Source organism: Delphinus delphis, chromosome 7 (genome assembly GCF_949987515.2).
Source record: "Delphinus delphis chromosome 7, mDelDel1.2, whole genome shotgun sequence".
Taxonomy (NCBI): domain Eukaryota; kingdom Metazoa; phylum Chordata; class Mammalia; order Artiodactyla; family Delphinidae; genus Delphinus; species Delphinus delphis.
The window spans coordinates 8,914,559-8,928,686 of NC_082689.1; the positions used below are offsets into that span (position 1 = coordinate 8,914,559).

At 61.2% G+C, this 14,128-nt stretch overlaps 1 protein-coding gene across 1 annotated transcript; it reads right to left on the minus strand.

Moving 5' to 3' along the window:
* Positions 1-776: 776 nt before the first annotated feature.
* Positions 777-13,877, minus strand: ITM2C (integral membrane protein 2C). The gene is made up of 6 exons (XM_060015954.1): positions 13,626-13,877; positions 5,760-5,900; positions 3,607-3,795; positions 2,803-2,913; positions 2,084-2,234; positions 777-1,350 (listed from the first exon to the last, which is right to left on the minus strand). The coding sequence occupies exons 1-6, from the start codon at positions 13,749-13,751 to the stop codon at positions 1,259-1,261; spliced, it is 810 nt and encodes a 269-aa protein (XP_059871937.1). The 5' UTR covers positions 13,752-13,877; the 3' UTR covers positions 777-1,258.
* Between the last annotated feature and the right edge of the window lie 251 nt (positions 13,878-14,128).

Below are 14,128 nucleotides of genomic sequence, written 5' to 3' on the forward strand. Positions count from 1 at the left end.
CCCGCCCCCAGGGACACCTGCCCAGCCTACGGGTTGGAGGGCACCCGTCACCAAGCCGACACCCCGCCCCGCGCCCCCCACCCGCCTTTCCCAAGCCGGAATCACAAGTCAAAGATGTGTATTGTTCGACAGACACTTCTGAAAAGAGATCTAATTGAGAAAATATACAAGGCATTTAAGAGTCTCATCTCCAGCGAGCACCGAAGTCTGACTGGAGGCGTCGGAGCCCTCCTCTTCAGGGCTCAGGGCTGAGAAGGTTAGCACATCGAATCATCAGTAAAAACATGCAAAAGTGAGAAGGAAACGGAAAATAACGCTGTGTTCCCCCAAAGCAGAAGGGGATGGAATTTCAGAGCAAGGAGGCAGGGTGTACAAGTTTCAGGTGGCTCTCCCTCCCTTCCCCCGGTTTTCCTCTCAAACGCCCCCGAGCAGAAGAAAGCAGGGAGCCCCGCCCACTCGGCAGGACCCACAGTGCATCCCTGCTCCGTGCTCAGCCCGCGGGGCTGCCCGTTGACAGGAAGACATCTCCCCACTTCTGCCCTGTTCCTTCTCTGGCTGTGGCTGCGGGGGACCCCGCTTGTGCTCCTGGGGGGCCAGGGCCCCCAGCCCTGGCTCCTTCCTTCTTTGGTTCCACCCGGAGATTGTGCTTGACGGATTCATCCCACCCCCCCAAACTCCAAGCTCCCACTGGTGGGCTGAAGGCACTGACAGGAGTCCTGGGGAGACCCCCAGGACAGCCACCTTCCCCTGTGCTCTGGGCGGGTCCACCCCTGGGTACATTCCCTCCAGCCTCAGCTCAGGCCCGGGACAGGAGTGGAAGTGTGCTGTGCACGGGAAGAAGCCTCTCAGACCTTTCTCAGCTGTGCAGACGTTCCTGAACCCCACTCCACCCCCCCGCCCCCAGCCCGCCCCTCGCCAGAGCCCCAGCATGCCTGGCCGTTCCCTCCAGTCCTCCCCCTTGGGCTGCCAGTGCAGCTGTGGGCCAGGCCCCCGGGGACCTGACCTCAAGATGGTGGTCACAGAAACCATCTTGGGGTGTCCCCTCCATCCCCCAGACTCAGGAGGTCAGCAGAGGGTGAGGCCTTGAGAGGTCACAGCTCTGGTACAGGGAGGCGGGCAGGGCTGGAGAGAAACGGGAAGACACGTCACATCCATGGAAAGGCGTCCAAAGTACAAGCTAAGCAAGGGGAAGGGCCAGAACGGCCAGAAGAGAAAATGGAAGAGGGAAGGGGCGGGGCCTGGAGGGAGGGGCGGGGCTTCACGCCACCCCGCAGATGAGCGTCTCGACCACGAAGGTGTTCTCGAAGTGGCGGATGGCGTTGCATTTCTTGGCCCCTCGCTTGTTGATCCCTGGGAGAGAACAGAGAAATCCCAGTGAGGCCTGTGTCCTGGCCTAGAACTGTCTGGGCCACAAAGGCCACCAGCCTCAGAGCCTGAGCAGGGCCTCAGGACCCGGGCCGGGGAGGAGGAGGCCCAGGAAATGAAACCCAGATTCACGCAGAGACAGCGCGGTACATCGGCATGAGCTCAAAAGCTGGAGTCAGACCTCCCAACTCGCCACCTTCTTGCTGTGAGACCTCAGAGGTGCTTCTTAACCTCTCTGTACATTTCCTCATCTTTAAAAGGGGCGGCAAGAATAATGATGACAAGGATGAGGATGATGGTAACTTACACTCTCTTAGGAGGACATAAAGAGTGTAAAGCAGGGGGCTTCCCTGGTGGCGCAGTGGTTGAGAGTCCGCCTGCCGATGCAGGGGACGCGGGTTTGTGCCCCGGTCCGGGAAGATTCCACATGCCGTGGAGCGGCTGGGCCCGTGAGCCATGGCCGCCGAGCCTGTGCTCCGCAGCGGGAGAGGCCACAGCAGTGAGAGGCCCGCGTACCCGCAAAAAAAAAAAAAAAAAAAAAAAAAAAAGAGTGTGAAGCAGTGCCTGGCACGTAGTACGTGCTCATTAGTTGTTATTACTGCTGCTACAATCTGAGCTCTGACAGCTGGTCTCCAGCTACGCTGCCAGGCACTGCCAGAGGGTGGCCATGGTTTGGAGCTCAGGGCAGGGGCCAAGGTGGGTGGAGTCTGCCACTCACGCCTCCGGGTGGCCCTGCGCCGCAGCCGGTAGGTGTCCTTCCCGCTGCACAGGTGGTAGATGAAGGAGCCCAGGGCCTCCTTGTCACTGACATGCTCCGTGACCACCATCTCCTCCTGCATGATGTACGTCTGTGGGAGGTAGGTACCCCTCTGCAAAGGGAGTGGCCACGGCACTGGGTCAGTACCAGGGCTCGCCGCTCTCGGTCCCCGACTGCCCATTGCGCTCGCCTCCCTCCTTCTGCTAGCTTGAGCCGAGCCCCCCCAGCGCCTGCAGTGCCCATCCAACACGCCCACCCCCTCATCCACAGGCCGCATGGCTCGCCTTTCTGACGTGCCTAGGCACTTTCTGCACCTGCACCTGCACTGCCGTGAGTCACGTGTGTGCGAGTCTGGTCTCCCACCCTAGGGAGAGCGCTCCTCGGGGGCAGGGCCCCCATCACCTCCCTGCACTGCTGACATGGGGCGATGTGGCGCATGGCCATGAACACTAAGGAAGCTGGTCTTGGGGTTCTTCCCAAGTGAGGGAGGCAGAAGTGGGAGGCTGGTTGGGGGCAGAAAGGAGAGGTGTTGACTCTGAATGTGGGAGAAGGGAGCTGGAGGTGGGGGCACCAACCTGGGGTGCTGGGTCCAGCTGACAGCAACGCCCAGGCCCCCCGTCCTTCCCTTGTCTCATGGAGGGAGGACAAGGGAGAGAAGATGCTTCCGGGGCCCTGCTCACCTTCACATTCATGAGGAGCTCCCAGAAGTTGCGAGGGGGCAGCACGATGGTGGTGTTGAGCTCAATGACATAGCACTTGTCCAGGGAGATGTCGTGATAGGCAGTGAGACCCTGAACAGGAAGAGGGGGCCGCGTCAGTCTCCGCAGGTGAGGGACTGGCCCCGGAGGGCTGTATGAGGCACGAACCCCACCGCACCCATGACGCACCCAGATTCCTCAGCACCGGGGCGGGGACCCCTTCTCCCGCTCCTCTCCCAGCCTGTGTTTGTGGAAGGTTCCACTCACTAGATGAAAACACTATTAAATGCTTCGGTTGTGACAAGGATTCTTCTTGGGGGTATACAGCCGAGGTTTGAATTTCAGGGCAACGTCCCCCCTGTGCATCTCACCAAAGCTGGGAGGTCCCACCACCCCTATGGACAGCCTGGACCCTCAGTGAGAGATGCCCCTCCCAACCCCGGGTGCTGCATCTCGATAAGATGTCAACACGGAAACAGCTCAGTAAAAAGGAACACTGGCCTCGCCTGTTCCAGCCAGCGTCCGCAGCTGGCAGGTGGCCAAGGAGAAAATCAACCGTGACTAGTTCACATTCAGTGATAACCGCATGACGTATATGATAAAAGCGGCCTCTTTAAATCCCTGATTGACCTAAACCGTAGATATCTACTCCATGGTTTATATTACACGGTATGTACTCCAAGTCTGTACAAGGGGCGTGGGCGTCCTCCTTTCACACCTGTTCCTCCTCGTGGCAGCCCCCTCGCCGCGCCGCCCCACCCCCCGCGGGTCCCTGGCCGGCCTCACCCGCTGGAAGTCGTGGATGATGTCTGCAGGGTCACCGCCCCCAAACTGGGGCACCGGCACGTTGATGCGCTCGTAGTTCTCCTCGAGGTAGATCTTTACGTCCTCCTCCAGCTCCATGCGGGTGCGGGCCTGCGAGGTCAGGGAGTCCTCGTAGAGGACGCCGCAGTGGAAGAAGTTGTCTCGGGCCAGCTGAGCAAGGAGGGGGGCGGGGGGAGAGAGGGAGGGAGAGAGTCTGGTCACACAGCGCCCTCCGTGAGACCACTGCTGCCTGCCCAACCACTCCCAGCTCTGAAGGCCTGGGGAGGCAGGGAGGATGGGTCTGTGACACCCATTTCACAGATGGAGAAACCAAGAAACATGGGGAGTCAGGGAGGGTGAGCCGGGTCTGCCAGTTCCTAGGAGGACGACCTCTTTGGGCCTCAGTTTCCCCATCTGTAAAACAAGGTGACCTCTCAGGCCCCTCTGGCCTCCGAGTCCATGAGTCTATGGCTGTGAAATGGGGCAGACCAGCAGGGGGACAGACACCTGAGAAAGAGCCTAGGGTCGGAGGGTTGTCCTCAGGGGCAAACAGGGGGACTCTGGGTTGGACAGGCTGGGCCCTGCAGGGTGCCACCCTCCGCCACCACCAGGGGGTGCTCGCCCGCCCTTCTTGCCCCCTTTGCGGGGCCCTGCAGACCTTGGAGGGAGGAGGCAGGAGCTGAGAGGCAGCCGTTATCAGATTCTGGTGGCACCGTGTCCAACCTCAAGCAAGGACCCACCACCTTCCCTGGATCCTGTGCTTCCCGAGAAACCTACACAAACACGGTGTCCCCTATGTGAGGGGCACGCCTAATCACTCCATCAGTAAGGGAAGGGAGGCAGCCTGGCGTGAGCGAGGCTACGTGACTGATCGCTGGACTGCGGGCCCCTCCTACTTCTCCAGGGCCTCCTCCAGGTCCGGCCCACGATGGGCAGACACCCCTTTGTCTGTTTTAGTGTAAGCTGTCCCGGGAGGATGAATCATCACACAGGAATCATACTGTCCCAGGGTGTAGACGCAGAGGCTGCTCTGAGGTTCTCCTACTCCCTGGGAATTGGGGTGGGGTGAGGAACCCCAAGAGGGCATGAGGGGGGGCTGGAATCAGAGGGGAGGTCCAGGGCAGGGCCACAGCCGCAACAGGAAAAGGCCCCAGAAAGTGACAACCAGGAACAGGTGGGGAAGCAGGCCGTGGACGGAGGGGAGCTGAGGTGTCAAGGGTAAGGTCACATGGACTGCAAACTCTTTAGTCATTTCCACTGTAGAAAAACTGGATGACAACAAAGTCAAAGTCCAATGCTTGAGGGTGGGAAGAGGTCACTTGGGTCATAAATGACTGGCAATTCCCAACCTTTTTGTCACCGAGATTCCCCATTCGTTTTGTTTATGGTTATTCTATTAAGCAACCTTTCATTTAACTACCTTCAGTTCTGAGAGCTTGGTGGCCCTGCCTCCCTCCCCAGGCCTGGGCTGATCGCAAGGTTGCTGTGACCACGACCAGTTCTTTGGCCCAGCTTCGTGCCCAGATTGGTTGTGTGAGCAGATAACCAGGGTGTGATCATAGGTGGAGATGACTGTCTATAAGCCACCCTCCACCCTTCATGGTTTATAGCCCAAATGTCCACGCGTGGAATGTAGGTCCTTAGAGCGAGATCCATGGGCACAGGGGCCAGGCTCTGAAGGGATCGCAGAGTTCCAATGTCTGCTGCACCTGAGTTTCTGGTGCTAATGCCCTGGGGTGACGCTGTGGGAAGGAGCTGCGGGCCTCACAGCCCAGATTCCAATCCCGGCTCCCCCATCACCGACTGTGCTCCTGGGAGAGCTCCCTGTCAGCCTCAGATGCAACCAAAGAGCTAGGTAAGGACACGCCTCCGGAGCCCATGGCAGTCAGAGGACGGGGACCCGGTCCTGTCTCCCGGACCAAGACCGGAGAGGAGAAGGAGGCAGGTCTTCTGGGCTTGCCCGGTCACCCTCCCACCTAGGGGGCGTGTCCAGGGCTTCCTGCTGTCCCCTCCTCTCCCCCGTTCACAGGGCCAGATCCTGCCGGCCCACACCCACGGCAGACGCTCGCCCTGCCCTGCCCTCTCTAAAACGCCACTCTTTCTCCAAGGCCCCGCCTCCCTCCGCCCCACCTCACCTGAGCCAGGAAGAAGTATCTGTAGATGTAGACAGAGGCGAACACCAGGCCCATGAGCAGCACGACCATGCCCATCGACAGGTAGCACAGGCCGCCCACAGAGCTCCCCTTCTTGTAGCGGTGGTAGGGGGGCCGCTCCTCCTGTGGACAGCAGTGCAGGGTCAGCCCCGTGGTGGCCCCACACCCCTGGGAATCCCTGCCACCCCTTTCCGGAAGTGAGACCTCACTCTGCCGGCTGGGAAGGAGCCTTGGAGCAAAGGGAGGGGAGGACGACGCTCAGGACACACAGAGCATCGTCTCTGGAAGGAAAGGAAAGCGTTACCAGGACTCCCCAGCTGTTCCCATCTAAAGAGAAACGGAGCCCCACCTTGGACCCACAGGGACTAAGCGTGTTTTGAATCACCCACGCCATTAGTCCCCTTCATTATACCAGTTGTGACCACGGTAGATTCTTTCAAATGTAGAGGCGGGGGGAGCACAGATATGGCCTTGGTGACTGAGCCAGGCCTAGGAACCTGTAGGAACTGGAGTGACTGGGCAGGCAGGGAGCCGCTGCCCTGGGCAGTGGGGACCAAGGAAGGCTTCGGAGGTAGGAAGTGACAAGATCCACCTGAAAGCTGGAGTGCCCAGAGGGACCGGGATGGGGACAGCGGGGGTGGGGAGCCTGCTGGGCTCTTCCAAGGAAGCTGTGGCAGGAAACGGTCACTGACCAGTGGGGACAGGGCTCTGGGAGGCCCGCAGGGTCTGGGCGCGGGAACTCGCACCCTCCGGCCACCCCGGGCAGAGGCCAGCCTGCCGGGGCGGCGGTGGCATCACACGGGCGCTGGTGTCGAGCAGGCTGTCAGAAGCAGGCCCACAGGGTGAAGTCTGGAGGCTTCCGGAAGCCTCTGCCAGGAGGGGAACGTGGCTGCCGGCAGGCAGGCCAGGGCAGGAGGTTCCTCCAGGCTCAGGTCCGGGACAGTAGCTGCAGGACTGCCAAGAAGCAGCAAGCCAAGCGGACCCAACTCCGGTCCACACACGTCTGGGCCAGTGGCCGGGGGCGTGTGTAAGGCTCAGCAGCCCTGCGTTCCCTGGGGCGCTGGACGGAGAATCTCGTGACTCGGGCTCTTCCCAGCTGTGTGAGCTCGGCCATCGTGCGTCTTTGTGCCCTTCCTCCCCGGCACCCCTGCCCTAACCCGGGCCTCCTTCACCCTGGAGATGTTGCAAGAGCCCCAGGCCCGGCTCTGCCTCTGGGATCCATCATTCAATCCCTCCTCCACGGTGTCCGGATGCAGCCAGGCGAGGGTAGAGGCCAGTGCCCCTGCCAACCTCAAGGAGCTGTGGCAGAGGTGGGGGGGCAGGAAGGGAGCCTGGGCCTTCTCACTCCGGCCCTGCCGCTAACCGTCTGCTTAGCGGGAGGTCGGCAGTGGGGACATGATGCAGGTCCAAGTTAGCCAAGACAGGCCTTTATTCTCAGGGCACACAGGGGGCCCAGCCTGGTAGGGGCGGGGTGCAGGGCCTGCTGTGCTTGGGGCACATGGGGGTGTGGGACCTGGGCCTCAGGGAGTAGAGGGGCATCCCATCAGAGGGGGTGATGCCTCCCTGCTTGGAGCGCTCCCCTCTCCCCACCCCCTTTCCTCAGGAAAAGGGTAGAAAATGCCCGAAAGACACACCCCCCCATCACGAGGCACATGTGTCACCAGGCCAGTGGCCCCCAGCCTCCAGCACCATGGGATGGAGACACAGGATAGAGAGGTGACCCGGCCCATCCCATACCCCCTCACAGGCTGGGCCATCTGCAGGCCTGGGGCCTCTCCCCACCCTGGCCCTGCTGCAGGGGTGCTGCGATCGAAACCAGAGAAGCACCTGGTGAGACCACCCCCCTGGATGGCACCTCCTCGGCACGCTGGGGCTCCCTGGGGACAATAACCAGGGTCACTAGCACACTTGGGCGGCCACTGCTCACAGGGCCTCCAGGGACAGCTGCCAGGGGGAGGGGGTGGGGGACTGCAAGCGTTTTGACTTTCCAACGGGCTCCCAGGATCAGCCCAGGATGGGGCGACCCGATGACCAAGCTCTGCCAGTGTCTCCAGGAACAAGCCACCCAGGGGCTCCAGCCATCCTCAGTGGCTCCTAAGGAAAGGTGGGTGATGCAGAAGAAAGGCGCCACACCCACTGGGAATCCTGCCCTGGAGGCACAACATTTGTTGTTTAGCGAGACCATTTAGCGAGACCAGTGGGGCTGCAGGGACCCAGAGGCCCCCAGCAGGGGCTGCGATCCATGCGTGGGGAACATCCCAGCCTCCGGACCCTCCAACCCTCTGCAGGTCCTCCTGTGAAATGTGAACAGACTCCTCCTGACAGGGTTTTGTTGGGATTAAAGGAGACAGAGACCCTGAAAGCCCTTTGTAAAGGATAAAGTGGTAGATAAAAATAGCAGATCTTTATCAGCTAAAGCTCTCCTTCTTTTTTTTTTAGGGCCACCACGAGCCAGCTGTCGAGGCTGCACAGTGGCCATGCTTTGCTCCTGCAAACCAGAAAAGCAAAAGCAAGCTTATGAGAACCGCTTTTAAAAAAACCAGAAAACAAAAAAAAGTCAATGGGCTACAAAGCAAGAGCCCGAGGGCCAGCTCCACAATTGAGGTTCACAGACAAGGGGAGGCCTACCAGTTTTATAGCTTCCTTTCTGCTCCCGGCTGGGTCAGGTGTTTCTATGTGCCTGGGGGAGGGGCCGGGCAGGGGGGCCAGGCTGCCCCAGGTGGGGAGGTGGTCAGGGAGGACGGAGAGTGGGGAGCGGCTCCAGAGGAAAATGAGGCAAGTGGCTGAGGACAGTCTCCAGCCAGGACCCCTGGATCCCACCCTGTGTCCTCACACGTCTCTGTGGGTGTGCCTGTGAAGGCTGGGGATCCTCCCCTTTCCTAGAGCTGTGGACAACGGCTTCCTATCCTGCTCCTACAGACCCCTCTAGGGCACACCCATGGCTCACGCCCTGCACCCCTCCCTACCTGACACGCAGAGGCCAAACCCCCAGAAGCATCATGGCTGAGCAGGAGGGATGGAAGGGAAAGCAGGACCAGAGGCTGCTGGTGTCCCGGCTTCGAGACAGAGGCACTGGGACCGGGACGTAAAGCCCCAGGTGGGCGGGAGGCCCCTGAATCCTGCCCTCGCTGGCAGTGCTTGAAAGGTCAGCCCCGAGCTGCAGCCCTCAGAGGCCTCTGGGGAGCCTGTAAGCAGCCTGGGCTGGAACCTGGGGCCTCACCCCTTAGGATCCGGGCTGCGCAGCTCACCCAGAATGACAGGAATGACAGCCGAGGGGCCTGCTTCCCGAAGCCCCCAGCTGCTTCACCTGTCATGCTGGAGCCCCAGGAGAAGGCCCCCCCTCCACGGAGCAGTTACCCACAGCCACGCATCTGGGGGCTTCCAGAAAGTAGAAAAATACTGCTTCCATGGCAACAGGGCTTCCTGAGCCACAGGCCTCGCCATGCACTCGTGTGGGGCACGTGGGCCACATGTCCAGGGACCCGAAAGGCGCCCAGGCCTAGGCCTGCCTGTTTCACGGAGCCTGCAGTGGAGCTCCTTAAATGATTAGGCAAAGCCAGGGCCAGAAGAGCCAGGGGGAACCCAGCCAACTTAAGCATTAACTCAGAAGGCCCGCAGGGCTCATGGACAGAGCTCCCCAGCTACCTTCCCTCGGTAAGGATGTCGAAATGAACCGCAAGCAGAGTAACTACAGTTGCAGGCTGCTCGGAGGCGGCTAGCAGGGGAGCCAGAAATGCAGCCACAGCAGGCCCGGGCAGACGGCTGGGGGCGGGTCTCGCCTCACCTCCCCAGCGCCAGTGCCCCCTCCTCAGCATCTTTCTTTCCCAGGCTGCAGGCCACAAAGGCAAGGGCACCAGTGAGAGAGAAAGAGAGAGACAGACAGACAGAAGCCTAGCAGGGGTGGGGGGACTGGGCCTCTGCCCACGGAGCACGCAGAGCTGTGCTCAGACGTACAGACGTCAGCTGGGTAAATGCTGATAAGGCATCGTGAACTTGCCATCAGGGAAACCCACTCCTGCCCTGGGACCCACCGGTGCCCACAGTGCAGGCCGTGTGAGGAGGAAGGGCACGGACCCCGAGGACACTCCCGACAGCCCTCTGCACTGCTCTGCCTGGCTGGGCCAGGCAGATTCCCTCTTCTGTTCTGTACCTGACAGTCAAGGTGGGACCCCAGAGAACAAAGGCTGGGGGGACGAGAAGCAGAGCTGCGGCTGGAAGGGCTCTCCTGGGGGAGACACAGCGCAGAGACACTGCAGGGGCTGCACTTCCCTGCTCTTACCATAAACATTTTTTTTTATGGTAAGAGAAACTCATCCTCTGTGGCAATCTGCTGACAGCCTTGAAACATGCAAGGATGGGCCGCGGGGAGAACAGAGAAGAGGGAAATGAGAGAGAAAGCAGAAAAGTCACTGCGGCACAAGTCCAAACGCCACAGTCCCTCAGGAAAGGCCCAGGGCAGGCGGGCAAAGGGCAGGACTGCCCATTCACCAAGGTCCTCTTGGCCCAGGCCGCAGGGCTGGCGGGGATGGGGCACTGGGGCAGGAGGACGCCAAGCCCTGCGATCCACCCTCCTGGCCGGCAGGGGACCCTCCCCCAACCGCTCCAGGAGACTCAGCTCCCTCCTGCCCAGGACCTGAGGCCAGGACGAGGAAAGTGAAATCTGATCCCCAGGTATGCGGCCGGGGGAGGGGGTGACACAGGGGCCATTAATCAAAAGCAAAAGCCAAGGAGAAAATTCCAGCGCTGAGATGACTGTACTGAACACGGTTCTCTCCCCTTGCAGGCCCCCAGCCCGGACTGTTCGAGTCTCTACATGCCCACACCTGGCTGTGTGTGTGTGTGTGTGCGCGCGTGTGTGTGTGTGCGTGTGTGCGTGTGTGTGTTCGCGTGCACACACATGGGGGAGCAAAGACACAGGCAGATCGTAGGGAGAGGGGAACTGGGCTGAGAGGCCCAGGGCAGGCCAGCGGGCCTCCAAAGGGGAAGAATCCAGCCAGAGCGTACTAAGAGGGGGTGCTCCCCGTCCAGCCCACCTTCCAGGCTGGCTTGCTGCCAGCTGCCCATCAGCGCAGGCCCCTCATCATCTGGGAGGCAAGCACCACATGGGTGGGGGGGCAGCTGGAGGCGCAGCTGGACCCTCACACCCATCCCTTCCTGGCCACCGAGGCAGTTCCTTCCAGCGGCACATGTGAGGACAAAATCCTCCTTGTTTCAGTTTTCACTCAGAAGCAGGGGGAGGCCCAATGTGAGAGTGTTCCTGCCGCCCTACCCTGGCCCCTGGGGCCTGCACACAGGTTGAAATTTTATTAGGACAGCTAGAGGGCGGCTCACTGGTGAAAGGCACTCGTGAACTCATCTGTTCATCGAGTGGTCCTTCCAGGGCTTTAAATCTTATTTTCGAGTCCAGTTCAGTAACCAAGGAGGGTTCCAGGGTCACCCCGAGCCGAAACAGACCTTCTGATACGCTTTCCTCCGGCAGGCCCGTCAGCGCAGGACAAACCCAAATGTCCTGTCTTGAAGCAGCTCCTGGGGCTCCCAGTCCGCTCGCCCCGGGCCGATGCGGTCCTGGGCTGCTGTGAATGCTGGGCGTCTGCTGAGCTCACTGGGCGACGTAGGAGGCAAGAATGGGGGGGCCTTGCTCTACGTGGGGCACTGGATGTGGGGGAAACGTACCCACTGGCCAGGAGAGGCCACAAGAGGCTCACAGACGTGCACTCTCTTCCCAAGGCTCCGATTCCACTAGGCGACTGGCAGAGCCAACATGCGACACCCCAAAGCCTCCCCTGATCCCCTGAGGGCCAGTGAGCTGTGAAAGTTTACTAATAAGCAGATCTGTCCTAAAGGGGCTGGGATTTTCATCTTCCTCCAGGGGCCCCATCGCTCCCCCTTGCCAATTAAGACAGCCAGGAGACCCTACCCAACTAACAAGGGCTGGGGGTGAGGCACACTCAGCAGGCTCGAAGCCATTGAAAACAGCACAGGGAAGACGTTGATATTTCCATTTCACGCTGGATGAGGGGGAAGAGAGGACGCTTGACTTTGGAGCCAGAAGCTGGATGTCAGTTACCGCCAAGGCGACGCTGGCATCTGCCATCCCGCCTGACACCCGTCAGCAGGCTGCTGCCGGAGGATGTGGCACTCCTGTGAGATTTGGCAGACCTTCTGGTGGGTTTGAAATCCATCCTTCCACTGTCTGGCTGGTCCTCCCTCCTGCCCGAATCCTATAGCTTTTGGAGGCAGGGTCCAGTTTTCCAGGCCTCAGCTGGGTGCCTGGCCCTGGGAGTAGCAGCTGGGAGAAGACAGGAGTGGGTGTGCTGCCTTGGGCCCCCAGCCCTGCACCCTCCAGGGGCTAAGTGGAAGGGAGGAAGGAGGTTTAAAGGGCCCCCTGCAAACTTTTAAAGCTGCAGGCCATGCCTTCAAATATGAAGTGTTTCAAATATGAAGTGTCCCCACCCCCAACTAAGCATCAGAAGATGATGGAGCTGCTCTGGTGGCGGCTGCAGAGCACCCCACCCCCTGGAAACCCAGCCCCGGGGGTCACTGATGCTGCAGCGACCACACCAGGGCAGGGGAGCGTGCCAAGGCTCTTCCTGGAATTCCTCATTTAGGTATCTTTGCTCTGGCTATAACACCCACCTCTGAGGACCCTCTCCTGTGTCCTCTCTTCCAGGGCACAGGTCATCCTGAAGCACCCACCCTCCCATACCCCCCCCCCCAGCAGGGTTTAGTTTGAGCCATCAACTTGGGGAGGGGCCTTGGCGCTGAGGAAGACTTCCCATGGGGGGGGGGAACGGGAGCTTGGTGCGCCCCAAGAACGCCAGGAGCGACGGCCGCGTGGAAGCAGCGTAGACACCTCTGCCGAGACACTATAGAGCCAGGCTGGACCAGCTCTCTCTCCCTCCCCTCCTTGCCCGCCAAGCGTCCTGCCCCCTCTGGGCCCTCCCCCGGTCGGACTCCACGCAGCTCAGACAGTTTTCCACGGCGGAAATGCCTCCTCTCCCCCAGGCCGGAGGGAAAGGGGAGGAGGGGAGGCCGCTGGAGGGGGCGGGGTGCACCGAGGCCCGCCTCCACAAAGCGCAGCCTGGGTGCTAGAGGGCACCAGGGCACCGCGGAGTGGAGGGGGTAGCCCAGTGCGCGAGGGAGCCGGGAGAGGAAGGAAGAGGGCAGGAAGGCCCAGGCGGCAGGGGGGGCGGTGGGATCAGGGCACCCAGCCTCGTAACCCCGAATCTCGAACCCCGGACGTGCGGCCAGGCAGATTCTGGTTTATCTCCATTTCATGTATCATCACTTTCTGGTCCACCAATTCAGGTGCAGACCAACAGCACATCCCTTGGCCCCAGCAGTCCCCCGTTTGGGACGCAATCAATAGTCCCGCCCCCTTCGTTGGCACCAGAGCCCCTCTCCCCATTCCCCACCAATCACAACCCACCGCCCTACTTTGGGGAAACAATGTCCAACCCTCCTCCCATCCCCCACCTGGGGACTCGACCCGCGGCCCCTCCTCCATGATTGGAACCAGACACACATACCCCCACCGACATTCCTCGAACCTCTCCGGACCAGCTCCCTCCCCTATTCTGGGGCCAGGCGCCTAGGGCTCGGTCCACTTTTGGAAGAGACCTTGAGCGCTTCCTCACCTGGGACCATCGACTCGGAGACCCTCCCATTCTTCAGACTTATGCTTTCGGCTGCCGCAGAGGGCCAGGACCCAAGGCCCCTGCCCATTCTGGGATGGAAGACCCATTCCGGAATCCCACCCCCGCTCCGCTCGAGACTCCGGGGTCCCGATGCGCCTCGGGTAGTCGCCGGGGCCGGCAAGGCGCGCTTCGACCCCCCCGTCCCTCTCACCCGAGACGGCGTCAGCAGGATCTCAGCGGCTGGGGCGGGCGCCGGGGCCGAGGCCGAGGCCGAAGCCTTGTCGGCCTTGTCGCCCTTGATACCGGCCACCGCGGGCTGGAAGCTGATCTTCACCATGGCTGCGCCCGGCCGCGCGTCCGCCCTGCAGCCTCCGGCCGTGCAGCCACTCTCTGTGCAGCCTCTATCTGTACCACAGCCGCTCGGTTCTCCGCAGGCACCGGAAGTTTGGATCGCGTTGGGTCCTTTTCTCTAACCCCACCCCTAGCCCGCCCCGCCCCCGCCCCCCCCCAAGGGAGGGCCTTGGCGCCCTGCGCGCCTGCGCCCCCCTCCCGCTAGCTGGGCTCGCAGTGACCGCTGCCGGGCGCGCTGCTCCGACCTGGGGAAGTCTAAGGTTCCCTTAACCACTCACTCACTCACTCCATCCATCCATCGCATCCATCCATCCATCCATCCAATCAGGCATGGACTCAGTCCCCATCGCTGCTTTATCCCTT